Below are 18,126 nucleotides of genomic sequence, written 5' to 3'. Positions count from 1 at the left end.
TTTGAGCTTGTAGGTGCTAAGAACTGAACCCTGGTCCTCTGGAAGATCAGCCAGTACTTTTAACTGATAAGCTATCTTTCTAGCTCTCGATGTAATTTTAAACTGTATCTTCTACTTTGACACTGGTTCTATTTTTTATTTAGTTAAAACAAACAAACAAATGAAAAAATAAGCAAGGAGTGACTGGTTTGATTAATTTTCCCTAAACAGAATCACAATATGCAGAAAAGCACTTTTTCGGGTTTCAGCCATAGTCCTCAATTAGGGTTAAAATAAGGTTGTCCATGCCTCATTTTCAAAGCTCTAATGACCTTCACATTTGTTTGTAGTAACTTACGACGCCTCCTAAGGATTTACTTCTGCTTTACGGGGCACTTGTATGTAAGAACCAGCTTGCTTTGGTGCTATTTTACAGGAAGCGTCTAATAGACACTCCATAGCAACTGGATACGACAGGTACTGCAGCCCTTTTTACAGAGGATGCAAACAGAAGTTTGGTAACTTGTTAAAACCATATAGCAATAGAAGAGAAGGTAACTGGGCCCATCAAATTCTGTTTCTTAGACTTGGGATACCTCCTCACTTTGTCCTACCTATTCAGGTCTTTAAAAAGCTTCAATTTGTAATTTTTGTTCTGAGTCCAAGTTCTACATTTTAAATACTGGCTATTACTACCTAAGCTGATATATTTTCATGAACCAAACCAATATTGACATTTAGTTGGTTGAGCTGAATCTAATGATAAAACTCCACACTCTCATTTTGATTGTGCAAATTATGCTGCTGTAGTGTAGGTAAGCGTAATGGCTTGGAATTTTGTTAAGGACAAGAACAAGGCTAAATCCCTTTATTTCCAAACAGTCATGTTCTCAAGAATGAAAGATTATAGAATGGTACCAAGAGTCAGCAAGTTAACTAAGCCTCTTGCAGTTGTATAATTGTCTTATTTAACTGTACTTAACTGTGCAAAACTACACACTTGAAAAATGTTTAAGAGGGGGCTGGACAGACGGCTCAGCAGTTAAGAACACTGGCTGTTCTTTTAGAAGACCAAGGTTCCACCCCCATCACCCAAATGGCAGTTCTCAACGAACTGTAATGCCAGTTCCAGGGAAGGATCTGACACCCTCACAGACATACATGCAGTCAAAACATCATTACACCCAAACAAACAAAAGGAGAGGAAGGGAGGAAGAGAGGGAGGAAGAGAGGAAGGGAGGAAGGGAGGAAGGAAAGCAGGCAGGCTAAGGGTACTGACTGATCTTCCAGAAGGCCTCTAGCACCTACACAGCAGTTTAGAACCTTCTCTTAACTCTAGTTTCAGAAGACTGGATGCTCTCTTTTGACTTCTCCAGCATCAAGTAATGAACAGACATACACAGACAGAACACCACACACATAAATAAAATGGAAAAGCAAATAGCTAGGATAACAAACTTCCCACATTTTGAGAGTCTAATTTTGTAGCCCCAACTAGTTTTGAACTCATGATCCTAAGTATGGGAGTTAAAGACTGCTATCACACCCAGCTTAAACTTTTGAATTACAATTAAAAGGGAAGTGGGGGTAGGGGAAATGAGGGCTCTGGCAAGACACTTTGAAACAGAGAACATACCTAAGTTTTACATGTATAAATTATGACAGTACTCTGGGTGTAGGGCTCAATTCTATATTCTTTTTTTCTTTCTTTCTTTTTTTTTTTTGGTTTTGTTTTTTTGAGACAGGGTTTCTCTGTGTAGCCCTGGCTGTCCTGGAACTCACTCTGTAGACCAGGCTAGCCTCGAACTCAGAAATCCGCCTGCCTCTTACTCCCGAGTGCTGAGATTAAAGGCATGTGCCACCACTGCTCAGCAATTCTATATATTCCTAAGAAGTTAATTTTGACTAAAACTGAATATAACCTATGTCACGCCCTCCCTGGCTGTTATGTCTGAATCTTGAGGACGAAATTAGCCAGTACCCAGCAGAGAAACTGTTACAACTTAGAAAAAGAGAGTGCTTGATGATTATTGCAAAAAAGAACTAGCCCATTCACTTATAGTACACAATAAACCCTTAACACAGGGGACTAGTTCTGAACATAAGACATTGAAATCCATCTTAATGCTATTTTTTCATTTAGAAAATACTGCAATGATGAAACTGGTTTCTAAGGCCTAATTATTCTATAAAGGGCTGCTATTTATTTCCCAATATTCAAACTAAATATTTTCCATGTAATTAAAATTTTGTACAAGATTCAAGGTTGAAAAAAAAAAAAAAAGACCTAAAAGCCTTTCAAACATCCTCATCTCACAGATAAAAATACAAGCATGCAGCCGGGCGTGGTGGCGTATGCCTTTACTCCCAGCACTTGGGAGGCAGAGGCAGGTGGATTTCTGAGTTCGAGGCCAGCCTGGACTACAGAGTGAGTTCCAGGACAGCCAGAGCTACACAGAGAAACCCTGTCTCGAAAAAAAACAACAAAACAAAACAAAACAAAAAATACAAGTATGTTCCTGGTAAAACTCTGTTGAATGTAGTAATTGATAAGCACTACAAAATATTCTTAGATCTTGTAAAACCCTCAGACTCGGGGGCTTCTTTTAACTTGCACAGATCAACTGAGGGCTGAATTTGATATGCAGAGGCACCACTGGGCTACAAGCTCAGCTCCAACCAGTAAAGAGTTCTGACATTTGCTGACTTTTCTCTATACAACGTTTTTGCTGTTTATGTCTCACTAATCTCTAAAATCAACTCTGTCTACTTCAGCTTAAATGCTATCTGAAGTTCACACCACACACTCCACTCAAGCACACACAACAGGAACTGAAACAGCCTGTAAGTTGAATAATTCTGCTACAGTGCTTACCTTGGAAACAAATAATGATGTGGACTCTGACTATAACAAGAGCAATCATCGACTGTGCCTCACTCATTACAAGATCTGGAATTACATGACCTAGGCATGTTTTTCTATTTGAATATAAATGTTTGGAGAGAAAAAAAAATCAGTCTTGAAGAGAATACAACTCAGGGTATGCCACACCATTGCTTCTATTGCATTTCCCCTATCAACTCCTGCTCTGCTATTAGACAGTTTCTCTGCTTCCCATACCTGTTAAGATACCAGGACTCCTAACTAAACCTCAAACATAAGCATAATCAAAGAAATTCTGGTTTAAAAGACGTCACTTTTAAAACTTGGGTCACAGGAGTTCAAAAGCCAAACATAAGCTTGATGACAGGCTACTGAAGCACAAGTTTATACAAGAGGTGTCTGAAGTCTGGGCCACCAGTTTACAGTGGATAGTAGCAGGAAGTGGTAAGAAACAAGCCCAGAAATTTATGAATAATTAGTTTCCAGAAGAATATTCTACAAACACATCATAAATGAAGAGGAAAAATGAAGCCAACAGACATCTGTATTACCAACCAGAAACCTTATTTTCACAAATGCTGGACTGAAAAGACATAGTCAATATATATATATAAATAAATAAAATTTGTCTCAGACCAAACAAACAAATATCAACTGTGCACAATATTGTCTATGAATGTAAAATTTTTGCTTATATTCAACATGAGGTTGAAAAAGACTTCCTAAATATTTTGCTCATATTCCTAATCTTTAGGAGAGTTCAGTTCTTCTAACCCCTTTACAACGAGAACCACTTTATAACCTACGGCTTTACACCCCCAGCTTCCCAACACCACAGCATGTTCAGCAGCAGCCTCCCAACAAATCAGAAGTACTCTAACAACCTTCACCAGTTGACAAGGATGCTTTACTCTCCGTGCCTCAAGAACAAACAAGTTATCAAGTATTTCTGTTTTGGCAATCAATCCTACTAAGAAGTTTTACATTAATTATGAGGAACTTTCAAGAAGGTGGCATTGTGAAACCTTGGTTAGCTGAAAAGATTAATTTTAAGTAAATGAGCGGTCTAGGGGTAGTATCGAGTTGGTAAGCACGTGAGGGGCAAGGTAGTGTTTGCACTAGAATAACCTAGAATTCTGTCTGCAGCAGCATTTCTAGTGACCTAAATAAAAGGTCTCAGTGGAAAGAGTCACTGGCTCTGACTGCCTACCTGCCCTGCGCACCGCATAGTACTTTACTCTTTCTAGAAACTCTTTAAAAGCACTAACATCTTAAGCAGCAAAAACCAAGCTTTAAAAACAGGTTTTCACAACAAAATTTATTAGAAGAATAGTGGTTTTTAAAGTCTAGCATCCAGTGAGAACTACCATACACAACATTACAGCTGGGAATGTTTCTCCAAAATGTCATGGTCAAATAATACAATGGAACCATTAAGTCTTACACATGCACAGAAGAAGTAGTGCTTCTGACATACAATGCAAAAAAAGAAAAAAAAAAAAGGAAGGGGAACCACATGGATTAAAATTTAAGTACTCATCACATACATTAAGACAGCTTATTTTAGTCCAGTCAAAATCAGAACTGAATTAAAAATTTAATGTAGTGCAATCAAACCCAAAAACTTAACGTGTGATCATAAGTGCTCTACTACATAAACAAATGATTATAGCAGGAACAAAAAGTTCAAATCACACAGTACAAAAAAATCTGTAAATAAATATTCACTACAGTACAAGAGAAATATTAAATTATACAATTCCGTCAAACTGTAAACAGTATATTGAAATGAGGTCCATAGAGTTAAGGGGGTTCCTGTTTTGTTGCAGGACACTGAACTTCTAGAAATCTGAAAAATGCCATTTTCCATGTCTTCAAAGGCTATGGGTTTTAGCGTTTCTTTTGGATGTAAGACATCAAACAGTAAGGCAGAGGATGATGCACACAGTTTGCTAACCACAGGTAGCACTGTGGAAAACAAGTGGTTAAAAGACAAGTCACCATCGGAAGGGACTTGTCACTGAGGTCTTAGAGGCTGTAAAATACACTGAGATAAAACTTTCTGCTGTCTGCAGACCCAGACCTCTGCTCACTTTTGACATCTTACATACTCAATGTTAAAAATACCAACTTTGGCAGATTCACTACTGATAAACTCAAAGCACTTGTGGCCCAATGGTTCCATCACAGTGGCCAGTGCACAGATTCTCTGAAGACATTGCATAAATAGAATGTAGAGGTCAGACACCCAAGGACCAGTGCTTGAATTTAGTAGTAGTTATGATGAAGAAACAAGAGCCACATCAAGGAGGAACTGCATCTGTCACAGTTTACAGAAGCAGCTAGGAATGTTACTTATTTTCTTTGTGCTGGCTATTAGTGGCATTTAAAAATATATAGTTTATGTGTGTGTGTGGTGGCTATACATGTATGCATGTTTAAAAAAATACACTGTTAACAGGAACCCCCATATTATCTGCTCAGTAGTTATAACTGAATCTATAGAATGCCACTATAAGAGTGTGAGGCACCGTGTGCTGGAAAGTTATGCAGCTTTAAAATCTGTTTGGCTGAGTTATACCTGGATACCTGAACTGAGTTTTTAAGTTGACATTCATCAAAGATGTGCTACCAGCACGTTGAAATAAAAGCAAAACAGAAAAATACAAGTCACTGTTAGGTTTAAGAATAGCATCAAAGTACCTGAATTGAGTGAGAAGAGTGTGAAAACTGTCCCTGAGGGTTTTTCAACAGTGTGTACAAGTTGATTTTCCAAGAACATTAGCTTTATTTAACAGTGTGGACTGATAAAATACCAATGTCTGACAGTTTAAAGTGGAGGTCATAGAGAATTATACGTGAACGCTCCATGTAGTTTATGCATTTCCCCCCAAAGCAGCAACAAGCCACCGTTAAGTATACATCCCATCAGAACACGCACACATGGGAGTCGGATAAAGGTTTCTTCTGTTTTTTGTTTTTTTGTTTTCCTGACAGCACAGCATATCAATATCCAATGACTATCTTTCCTAGATCAGAATGTACTAATTTTGACTATCAATATAGGATTAGACTTTTAATCAAACACTTCGCTATTACATACTAAGATTTCTTAAACTCACTAATGCTGGTAATACTAACCTAGTTAATCAACACCCCCCCTTAGTTTTAGAAATATACCCTTCCACAACTTAAACCCATTAAGATCCGTATCAGTCCTCTGATGTAAAAAGCATGTCAGTGAATTAGTATTAAAAATTTACACAGTAAAAAGGCTTGAATTTCAGCCAAAGATTCTAAATACTGCTCATTCCCTGAAGACTTAAAAGGGAGAGAGTCTCTACCCATTCCTTAGTGATTTACATATCAAAATGGTCTGATAATGTGTTTAGGGAATTCCTCTGCTTCCTCTCAGATTCTCAAATTCCTAAGCCAGAAGTGCTAAACTGAACTGGGGAAAGTGAGGCAATTACTTAGAAGTACTAGAAAGATACAAAATGCTATTGTCCTTTGTTAAAATAAGGATTTATATAAATGTGATTTGACCCCATATCATGTAGTTATGGTTTTTAAAATAATCATCCTAAAACTTACAGTACCTAAGACTCTGAAGGTAAATTAAGACTTTAGTGTTTTAACAGAAAAGTGCTGACTTATCCCTTTTCTAGAACTTTAAAAGTTTGGGGGAGTGCTTTCCCAACAACAGTGAGGTTTGCTATATATATATATATATATATATATATATATATACCCTTCCATTATGCAGGAAAGTCAGACAGACTCAGGAGTGTAGCGCTGGTTGTTTATCAAATAGGAACCATTTTGTTTATTCTGTGGGGGTAAAAATATTCTAGACTGAAACTCTATTTGGCTACTGAATGTTAAAAATCCCTGCTCTACTGTGTCAGTATCCTGTGTCCAACTACTCCCACCCCCCCCAACCCCCCTTCACACTATCCACTGAGAATCTAATCTCCACAGAGATTTAAAATCTTGTTTTCAGGACATACCTGAGAAAGGGTGCAATTATGCAGAACAAGGAGCCCAAGACTGCACTAATACTGGTTATAGGTGCACAAACTGGTTTTCAAGACAAATCTAAGGTTAAGAGGTATGAATCTTCAAATGTCTCACTGCTTTAGATTATTTATTTGGTATGTGTGTAGGGTCATTTCCAGTGTTGAAAATATCCTGAGCCTGTTCAATGACAGTTCAAGGAGTAAAGAGTTCATTTTCACATTCAAACAATAAAGGATAAATATTAGGAATATTTGCTACATCCAATAAATCTATGGTTTACTAAAAGTGCTTGCTTTTCATGCTTTTTTATAGATACAGCTCTAAATGAACTGGAAATCTTAAAATTACCTCCCAAATAATTGTAAAATTAACTCTTGCTTACTGTCTGCCAAATAAACATTAGATTTAATTCTCATTTTCAAAAAAATGTAAATATTTTCCTGTCAAATGCACATGATCAAGTTTTCATACAGTGTCTTGAGCCCACTCTTAGTTTATTTAATACACTGGGGCCAGTTGATCTTTATCCTTTTCTCTAAAGTTCACACCTATCCAACCTAGGTTCCATCCCCTGCTCCAAAATCCTTTGCAACACAAAACACAGCCACAGTGTTACTATCCCAGGGCTAACGTTTGCTTCTTTAAAAGCTGAGTGTAAAGACTAGAGTGAACAAGATGGTATGGAGATCATTTCCTCTATCTCCCGTCATTGTGTTTATAAATCAAGTCTCAAGAACAGAATTATTCCAAAATAAAGAGTATGGAGGTCTGTATGCCTTATACCACAAGTATGTATGTATATGTATACATACATATATGTGTGTATACATATGTATTTTTTTAGTAGTAAAAAACAAAAACCAACCAACCAAAAAATTTATATAGTTCAATAGTCTCCTAAATGGATTATTTGGCTAAAGCCATCAAGGTCTGAATAATACTGGACTGACCAGCATATTAATGAAAATTTAATTCTAATGGAAAGGGAACGAGAAAAACGATCTTCCATCTTTCTGAAGGCCAAAATTTAACCTGTAACTTTCAATCTGCTAACAGAATATCAAGTGGCCATGCATCCTATAGTCATATTCTACCACCAGTGACAGCAACCTGAATAAATACAAGAATGGAGATGTGAAAACAACCTCAAGCATTTGGTTAAATAAAGGATTACAGATTCAGAAGTCTGCTTCAAAAGGAAAGCTATTAGGATGTAATAGTTGTTAATGTAACACTACTTGTCATACATACACATGCTTTGACAGCTCAAAATAATTTCAGGTTCTGACACTGACCTGACAATTTGTTTTATAAAAATAACCAAATAAATCTAAACTTCACCATCATGGGGCAATAAAATGTAAAAGGATCAGAAAGGCTTAGAACCAGGTCTGGCAACATGTGCTTATCTGGGGTAGGCAGAGAGCACACTAGCTGCTCAAAGTTGCCTAATGACAGAAGGTAGTTAGGCTATGGGTCTGACTTAAGAGTTCTCTCCAGAAAACTGGGAACCAAACACCTCCTTGTGCCACATAACATTTTGCTATCTGATCCCATACAGCTCAAATTACAGCTAAGGTAAAACACTGGGGAACAGAAATGCCAATGGGTTGAGGTAATGACTTCTATAAGATAACCAGAATTCTAAAGCACTTCACTGCTGTAAAGTAAAACTGTACGAAATAAAGCTAATACACACTCCACACCTCTGAGCTTGCTCACCAGGACTGAACAGTCGTAACTTCACATAAGGACCCTACTATTTATTACACAAAGCCTTGCTCATATTCATGATCTGCTGTAGCAAAGTTTTATCAAGCAACATCTAAACTTCAGAATAACAACAAACTTATATTAAAAAGTATTATACACAAATATAAATATTTTTTCCTGAAAGAGAGACCTTGTCCTTCATGGTATTTGGGGAGCAGAATGAAAGTGTATAGCTCAATACAATACAATTCAGTCATTTGACAAGCTAGGGAACAAAGTAAAATAACACACTATATTAGATCGTGCCTGCTGATTCTGCTCTTTCAGAAATAAGAATGCTAATAATAAAATACCATCCCAACTCTATCTCACCTAGAACTGTTTAGTGTTTTGTGATTTCACAGTACTGTAGCTTATCTACTGTGTGATGTCAATGTTCTCTCACTAAAAAGCAAGGATTTATTATAAATATATTATTTCCTACCATTAATTCAAATAATGTTATGTAATTTGAATAATGTCATCATTTGCCTTACTGGAAAATATGAGAAAAAACAGCTTTTGTGACAGGCAGTTATGAACTATACTTTCCCATACCATAAAAATGGTCAACTGTTGTTTGGGCCATGCAAACCTCTGATTAGCAGAAATTAAGCATGCAAGTAGACCAATCTCCATCACACACTTATGAGGACGTCTCCAAACTAGACTATCTACACTGAAAGTGCCATACAGCATAGTGGCAAATCAAGAGAAAAATCAAATATTAAGGGATCACTGTGGTATGAAGACTGACAGCCACCTCCAAGAAATATGCAGTATAATGGAGCTCTGAACACAAAGTTTAACATTAAAAGTGCACCTGAATATTACAAACTAACTTTACAAACCTACAATAAGGTAAAATATATATCTTTTGAAATATTCAGCAGCTTTTGTATTTTTTTAAGTTTTTTTTTTTTTTTGAGAGGCTCATGAATTTTAAAAGGGGCCACTATCTAATTTCAACCATGCTTCACAAAACAATAATGGCTATTTTATATTGCAGTTACCAATGTAATGCAATTAGTGCTTTAAAACAATCTATACTCAAACAAAATAACACAATAGCAAAAGAAAGAAGAGAGAGAGAGAAAGAAAGAGAGAAACCAGCCAACCAACCAACCTTTGGAGAAAATATGCTTATCAAAAGCTTCTTGGAAAAGAAAATTTACCTGAATATCAAGTCATGACTGATCTCAAGTGTAATGTTAAAAGCTTCACAGACATGAATATTACAATCTTCAGGTCTCAGGACTTTATATCTGAGAAGTTTAGAGTTTGGTTTGTTTTTAAAATTCACTTTCTAACCAAAACAAATAATAGAAGTACTCAATTTTCACTATTTACAGCTCAGCCTACAGTCTGAAATGACACAATACAAGTTCTCTTATTTAAACTGCAGCATTAAAGGGTAGGCACACCATTTTTCTGCTGCTCGATTGTCATCCACTGAAACACACATAGAAAATAGTTATGTTAGTAAAACGGTCACTCCCATTACACTACACTGACAAAAGTTACATAACTCAACGCATACACCACTACAGACTACCACAAGGGTTAAACCTCTCTGAAGAGTGAAAGTACAAAGGCTCAACTTTTAGGGCCAGATTTTATTTCCAGATGGGCCTTTAATGATGTCTTTCTGAGAGGGAATAAAAGCACAAGTTAAATTCTCAAAGGATCTTTTGCAGCAAACTTGGGCTACTGAGTACCCCAGCATTGCACAAAAAGGAACCATGCCTGCAACTAACTGTCTACTAACAAACTGAGAGGGAACAAAGGAGGTTTTCCTTCATAAGCTTAGCCTTTTGCTTTCAGCAAACCTCACACAACTTCCTTCAATTGCAGATGAAAATCATGCATCTCATATTGTGTTTTTATTGCAACTTCCAGCTAGGCTAGGAAATATTGCAGTCACATTAATATTACCAAACTCTTTGCCTGTTGAGACTAAAAAGCCAAGAAACAGGCGGTCATCCACTGATTAAATTGCTTTACAAAATAACCAAATCAAAAGAGGAATCCACACCCAACCTATGTCAAAAATGTGCAGTGTCTTAATTTTAACAGCAGCAATGGTGTGCCTAACCTTTGAACTCACAGGTTGTGAGTGAAATCTATCTTTTACCTAATTGAATTAATGGGTTCAAAGTTTTCAGTCAGGAATCTGTGCCTGAGGACTATCTGGACATATTCGCACTACTTCTCAAGTTGTTAGTACTCTCCCAGAATGACCAATTTTAACCTAAGGAACACTGGCTACTTTTTTATTTTACTCAGAAATGTCAATATTTTACGGTTTGGCTAAGCATTTAGAAGGGTCTAATCACCTTTCTCAGAAGACTAGCATATAGGATATGTGTGGTGTGGATTTTGCTTTGCACAAAATAGTAATTTTAATCTGATGATTGTAAAGATTACATTCCACTGGCTTTACTTATCAGGAATTCTTGCAATTGTCTGTCAAAACCGATCTTCCAAACTTAAATCACTGCAATTTCACGTGCCCATCTCAAAGCATAAGCCATTCTTCAAGGAGTGCTTGCACAAACATGATTGGCAAGGGCCTGAAATGTGTGCTAACCAACCAGAAAAGGCCAGGAAGGGGACCTTATGCAGGATGCCATGAGAATAAGGGGTGGGGTCGGGGTTGGGAGTTCACCTAAACAAAATTAACTAAAATCTACAATCTAACCTCTCCCAATCTTGTAGCAGTATCTGAATTAGTTAAACTGAAACTCCAGTGAGCTAAACTACCAATCAGCAGAATCAACATGCAACCTAATCATATTAGGCCACCGGGATTGAGATTTTTCTTCTTAACAAAACCACAGATCCTTCATCTATATAGAAATTATCAAGGCTGAAAGTGTAAGCAGCATTTTAGCCACACCATAATTACTAATGCACATTGCTCTCTGTGCTCTGACTCCCAGGAAGCACAGCTTAGATTCCTTAGAACTAATGGCTGCAACAATACTCAGTTGTTGGTTAATACATGACCACTTCTATAAAACCACTGAAAACTATAAACAAACTGAAGCTTGCTGAAATGAGGCATCCTCCATTGTTTATGAAATGTACCCTGACTGCTCCTGAGTAAGAAGGGAGCGGGTCCTCCATGAGATAAGGCTATAATCTCACTTGTTGGTGAGAGCAAATTCTACCCTTAGAAAATTTTAAATGAAATTACAGCAAAGGTAGTGTTCCAAGTGACGAACTGAAACAGTTTGAAGGTAGTGTGTGCACATCTCCACGCCTTGCCCCTGGGTGAGCACTAAGACATTGCTAATTTAATAATGAAAAGAAAACGATAAAGCATATGACCCAAGTATTTATCAAGTAACCAAATATCTTAAAGCAATGGTTCATCATGTTTTTTTTTAGTTTAACCCTTCAATTAGTTGAATCATGTAAGAAAAATGTCATCATTTTGTAAGATAGCTTTTCAATTTGTAGCAATAAAGCTCCCAATACGACAGAGGTGAATTCCAGAAGGGTTTTTTTCCCCACCTCATTTTTTTTTTAAGGTAAAGGAAAACATAACTTAAGAAAAAAAAAAAAAGAAGAGAGAGAGAAAGAGAACAAAGGAAAGCATGCGGGCTCTACAGGCAAGGAGTCCACTTCCATGTATCTGGTCTTTGTGAGGTAACTCAATTCTCTGTGTAGAGAAACATGCAAAAGGCCAAACAATATTCCGAGCCATACTGCACATGGACATTTAAAATATGCAAATTCAGAATGCACCTTTCACCTCTGTGCACAAGGCAATGCAAAACCTGCAAAGCAGCAAGTGTCAGAGTAATGAAGTCAGTGCAGCGGGACAGCTGACAGCGGTGCAGTAGTGCTCACCCAGTTTGTACAGTAATTGGCACTCTACAATATTCTACTCAGTTTTTGATTCATTTGCACTTTGTGCTGCCTCTCCCTGGGGATCTAATTCAATCTTTACAGAAACATCTGGCCCCTCCGACCTCATTAATTTCATCTTTTTCTTTGGAGGGTTTTTCAAAGTGCCCAGCCTCTCCTTTACTTTGTACTCCAGTGTACTGTGGGGAATCCCATAAATACTCTGAGCTTTGGAAACACTCATTTTTCCACTCATAACCACCGAGATGGCTTCCTCCAGTATCTCACTGTTGTACTGTCTGTAACGCCCTCTTTTCTTCCGCGGCTGCTTGGAGCCAGGGTCTCCTTCTTGATCCGATGTGGGATATGGCTGTCCAGAGGTAGACTGCTCAGCATCTGAGCCCCAAGAATCAGGTCCAGCATCTAACATGCTTTTTCTATTTTGTTTTGGAAGAATAGCCCTTAATTTTTTACTAAGCGCGCTCTCCGTTTGTGAACCCATTACCAAAGAGCTATAGCTGTACTGATCACCAGTGCGAGACTCCCAAGAAAGATCCATTCCTCGAACTTGTGGTATCTTTAAATCTACAGGAGATGAATGGCTCATGTCCCTTTTTCCATCTTGTTTTGTTTGATGTGCCATTTTTGGGAAGGCAGAGTTTTCTGCGAGGAAAGGAAGGTCACTAATGTTGCTGAGTGCACCATTTCCCCTGAACTTCATTCGGCTGAGGCTGAATTCATAGTGAGGTTTTGCCCAAGAGGCTTCCCTGGATAAGATTAAGTGCTGTCCGTGATTCTGTAATCCAGACGGACCAAGGCTGGCAGCCGTGGACAATTGGTTTCTGCTCAGTAGTTCTTCACTAATCTGCAGAGATCGAGCCAGTGGAACTTTGAGTGATGTGGAGTGTCCAAAGCCTTCCCTGGTTCCATCCTGTAAGCTTCTTGGAGGTACCCCATCACCACTCCGAAGTCCATCTGGGCGGTACTGGCTGGGTCTCCCAGGTCGCCTAATTGGATGGAAGGAAACTGATGTGAGCAGGACTCGCACAGGAAGGGAGGGGCGGGTGAGGGGACCACTCCTTTATTAGAAGGCCTTGCTTGGGTAACATCACTTTGTGTTATTTATTTATTTTTCTCTAAAATAAAAAATAAAAATAAAAAAAAAACACATGGTCTCAGCAGTTAGTTTAAAAACTTGATCACAAAAAGAAAAAAAAACAGGGAAAAAAAGGAAAAATCAAAACAAAACAAAGAAATAAACAACAACAACAAAAAAAAAAACTCATGAGGTTTTTTTGGGCAAAGAAAAATTAAACCTGTTGGCAGTCTCTGGCTGGGTTCACAAATTTTCGGAGAAAAAGTTTCGCGCAACTGTTTGAAAATAGCACCTTAACCATTAATTACAAAGTAATCATTAGTGTCTCCATTATCTATACAGAACTGTTTACCAATGTGACGTTACCACTAAACAAGCACAGTAATAAAAGAGTAAGCCAAATTATTTCTTTTAATGCAATGCATTCAACATTCATAACAACTATCTAAGAAGCTGGCAGCATTCACACTGGTGACACCCAGATGATCGCTCATGGAACCCACAGACAAGTTAATGTTTATCTTTAAAACATAAACAACTCCAAGTGACATTCTGTGTACTGCTTGGGAAAAGCTTACATATGGCAACCCGTCCCGAGAAGGGGAAGAAATCAAAGAGGAATCAAGACCTGCTGCATTGTAACTTACCACACTTCTTCATTAAAACCCTATTGGTTGTAGGCAGAGACACAAATACCACAATTCCTCCAAGTAACTTTTTATTTCCCCCCCAAATTTTGTTAAGTTAGAGTCAATATAACCAGAAGTATAAATAACTTGGTAGCCAATCTTCTTTAAGGAAAGTCTTTCTCCTTAAACCACCACATGCTATGTCCAGATCACGTTTGAAGTCAGTTACTTATAACGTTACTCATAAGACTTTGCTGTTGTTGTGGGGTACTGTGTATGTCAGATGTCTTTCTTCCTTGGTCATTCTGTCCTTTTTTTTTCTTCCTGGTATGTGTGGGAGACTTTTTCCTTAGTGAACCTGGAGCTCACAGATTCGATAGGCAGGGATCCTTCTGTCTCTGCCCACTCCCACCTGCTATGGGATTACAGACATAGTTGGTAGCCCTGCTGCCTGTGGGTGGTAGGGATCCAAACTCAGGTCGTCATGCATGTGTGGCAGGCTCTTCAGCAGCTGAGCCATCACCCCAGGCCCTAATTCATAAAGTTTTAATTTTTATAATAGAGAAATTTTATTGATCTTAAGATTGGTAGCTGACAATGCATTCCCAAGAGAAATAATTCTATCAGTCAGGCCCAAAAGTGTAATTTTATACAAATAAGTAATAAACAAACTATATCCCCCCAGATTTTACAGAAACTACTGCCACCATTAACACAGTAACATTGAATACTCAAATGAAAGACGGGCAATACTGCTGTTGAATTTATCTTCCATAAAACAAACCCAAGTAGAATCAAAAGGGACCCAAATAACTTGGGATAATGCTGGCTTATATTTAATATATACACAATGAAATCCTGAGAAGAACTTATATTTAACCATGAGAAAACAGGTTAACGTTTTTAGACTGAATAGTGCAGGAAGGGAGGAAAACAATGGGATTTAAGAAAAAATAAAGGGATTTTTTTTTTTTTTTTAAAAGAAGTCAGTAGAAGAATCCTTCAATTTGAAGATACTAAGATTAGGGTGAAAAGAATTAGTCCACTTAGTGCCCATTCATTCCTTTAGTGTCTAAAAACCTCCCCACATCAACAGTCTTAGAAAGCTAAAGGAATACACTATTAATGGATCTAAACTCAAAGTAATTTTTTGTATCTAGGTGATGTTGCAAATTTCTAATATGGTGCCTAAATATTTATTGGTATCTGCTTTATCAAAATGGTTACTTGATACATGGCATGAGAATTAAGTAATTCTTACACTATAAAGTAAATAGTCACAGAATTCACTGTGGGATTAAGAGTTATCAAACTGAATATATAATGTTTGACAGCATAAAATGGTTATTCATCTACCTACAATATTCTACTAAAAACAAAAAAACCAAACAAACCACAATTATATTTTCTGAACTGCCATGGAATTAAAACTGCAGTTCAAATTGACAGCCAATAAAATCAAAAACCAAAACCAACCAACCAAAAATAAACACACGCAACACACACCTTACTAGGGATACCAAATAGAAACTAGAGCCCACTCTTCATTCAACAACTTGAACACAAATAGTAAGGTCTTCACTTGTACACACTGGAATTGTGTAGCACAGATTCCACACTCCAAAATCCTGACGAAAGGCCCCAGGATGTGCTCTTGTGATACTCGTGAATTTTACTGCATGTAGTAAACTGGCAGAATTCATCTATGCTAGCTAATTTTAGACTACAAATACACTTGTCCTTCATTGATCGACTGAGCCATTTTATGAACGACTCACCTGTAAGACTGTTAATCTGAATGGTAAGGTTTTTAATGCTCAAGGAAGCTGGCTGATTAGCCTTGATGAATTATCTGTGTAAACTGTGGAAGTCTATAAATGTTTTCCCTTACCCGTTCCCTTGAGTACTGGAGCAGCCTGGAGAATGGCTCAGGGAAGTGCTGCTAGCACATGGACTTTTCTTAGTAGATAAGTCAAGTACACCGTCTGTAGAGACACAAAGAAATACCTGAGGACTTAAGAACTAAAACAAATGTGAACTGGATATACTAAAAATTAGGAAATAAGCCTAAGCAATATTTGTTATATTGAAGTATTAAATTCAAAATAATCAAAGTAGATTTCTCCCAAAGAAATATAAATTTAGTAAAGCATATTATAATGTTATACATGTAATATACATGTATTTCTCAGGGCAAAATTTCTTGTCAACAGGGCAAAAGAAAGGTAAAACATTATAGAAGATGCTAAGATATATTGAGAATTTGGAAACACCAGTTTCATAGCATGAGTTCTGTATTATAATTATACTTCATTTCCTAATCCTTTATTCAAATGTATGAATATATTTTTAAAACATAAACAAATTCCTCAAGATCTATCTATTTCAAACTCCAAAGCACATGAACCTTCAATGTGGAAAATTTATAATCAGAAAATTGTTTTTAAAAAATGATCTGATTATATTTCATGTATATACAAGATAATCTGAAGGATGAATAGTTTGTGTATTTTAACAATTCTTTTGATATCAAAAATATGTATACAAAAATATGTATCTTGAAAATTCAAATTTCAATTGTTAAATTTTAAGAAAAAGGCTTTTTAAAAAAAATCAAAATATTTTAAAAACGGTGTTCCAATTTAGTGGGAAATATCTTAATATTATAAAACCATGGAGCCTAAAACAAGGTGAATTACAATTTTGTGTTATTAATGTGTAAAATTAAAGATTTTGTTTTCAAAGTTAATTTCCCTTTATAGACAGCTATACTTGACAAGTTTCAAAGCTTCCATTCCATAGAGTTAAAGAAAGATAACTCAGAGCTTCTGATTTGATTTCTAATTGGGCAGCAGGAAGGTCTTGGTGTCTATACCAAAAATAAATCTTGGTCGGGATTTACTTACAATGTGCATCTGAGGACATTGCGACTCCCCATTTCAAGATGTTAGAAGTAAATACACAGCTAAATTTGTAAAATTAAAAGAACTAGCTCCATATAAAGTTTTGTTTTTAGAAGGCATGGTGGCGCATGCCTTTGATCCCAGCACTCGGGAGGCAGAGGCAGGCGGATTTCTGAGTTCAAGGCCAACCTGGTCTACAGAGTGAGTTCCAGGATAGCCAGGGCTATACAGAGAAACCCTGTCTCAAAAAAACCAACTGCCCCCCCCACAAAAAAAAACAAAAACAAAAAACAACAACAACAAAAAAAACAACCAAAAAAACCTCTATAAACCTAATTGTTGTAGCAACCTATTAGATATCTAATACCCAAGTGGAGATCTAAAAAGTAAATGCTTAGACTATTTCTAACCCAAGACAGTCACTACAATTATGTTCCATTACTAACACTATACATACACCTCTACATTGCTGCTCTTTTATACAGTATCTAGAGCCAAGAGATTTTTAGTGAAAATGCCATTTTGTAGTAAAAACAGTAACAATTAAAAAAAAATCCTCAATAGAACAGAAAAATGCTGGGCAGTAGTGGTCACGCCTATAATCCCAGCCTGGTCTACAGAGTGAGTTCCATCCAACAGCCGGGGGTACACAGAGAACCCCTCTCGGGAAAAACAAAAATCAAACAAACAAACAAAACAAGAAGATACAACTTTGTAAACACAGTAACCGAGGTGCACTGTCAGTGTCAACAGAAGAGGCAGCTAGGAGGCCTCCAGTATACAAAAAGGGCAGGCATACTCAAATACATCTTCACACAGGGGGACATCTTCATATATTACTTGAAATAAGAAAAAGGTTTTTAAAGAAATTATTTTTAAAAATTTCTTTCTTTCATCAAAAGTTATTTCTTACCAGTAAATCCATACATGGCATACATTTTCTGCTATTCTTAAGTTTTGAAGACAATAAACAGTCTTTCCCTAAGACACCACCAATTATAATAACTT

General features: G+C 37.0%; 1 protein-coding gene across 2 annotated transcripts in view; it reads right to left on the bottom strand.

Moving 5' to 3' along the window:
- Lcor (ligand dependent nuclear receptor corepressor) overlaps positions 1-18,126 on the bottom strand; it is a 113,480-nt gene that overhangs the window by 24,354 nt on the left and 71,000 nt on the right. The window contains exons 2-3 of one of the 2 annotated variants that reach the window (NM_172154.4): positions 16,107-16,200; positions 12,027-13,497 (exon numbers count right to left, since the gene is read on the bottom strand). In NM_172154.4, coding sequence (NP_742166.1) covers positions 12,528-13,497; positions 16,107-16,200 — 1,064 coding nt within the window. In that variant the 3' untranslated portion in view covers positions 12,027-12,527. Of the gene's footprint in view, positions 1-12,026; positions 13,498-16,106; positions 16,201-18,126 lie in introns of those variants that run through there. The other variant, NM_001370767.1, reaches the window with a different exon arrangement.

The sequence above is a fragment of the Mus musculus genome, chromosome 19 (assembly GCF_000001635.26).
Source record: "Mus musculus strain C57BL/6J chromosome 19, GRCm38.p6 C57BL/6J".
NCBI classification, from domain to species: Eukaryota; Metazoa; Chordata; class Mammalia; order Rodentia; family Muridae; genus Mus; species Mus musculus.
Note: the sequence above shows the minus strand (reverse complement) of the source record. Positions and strands in the feature narration are given on the sequence as shown.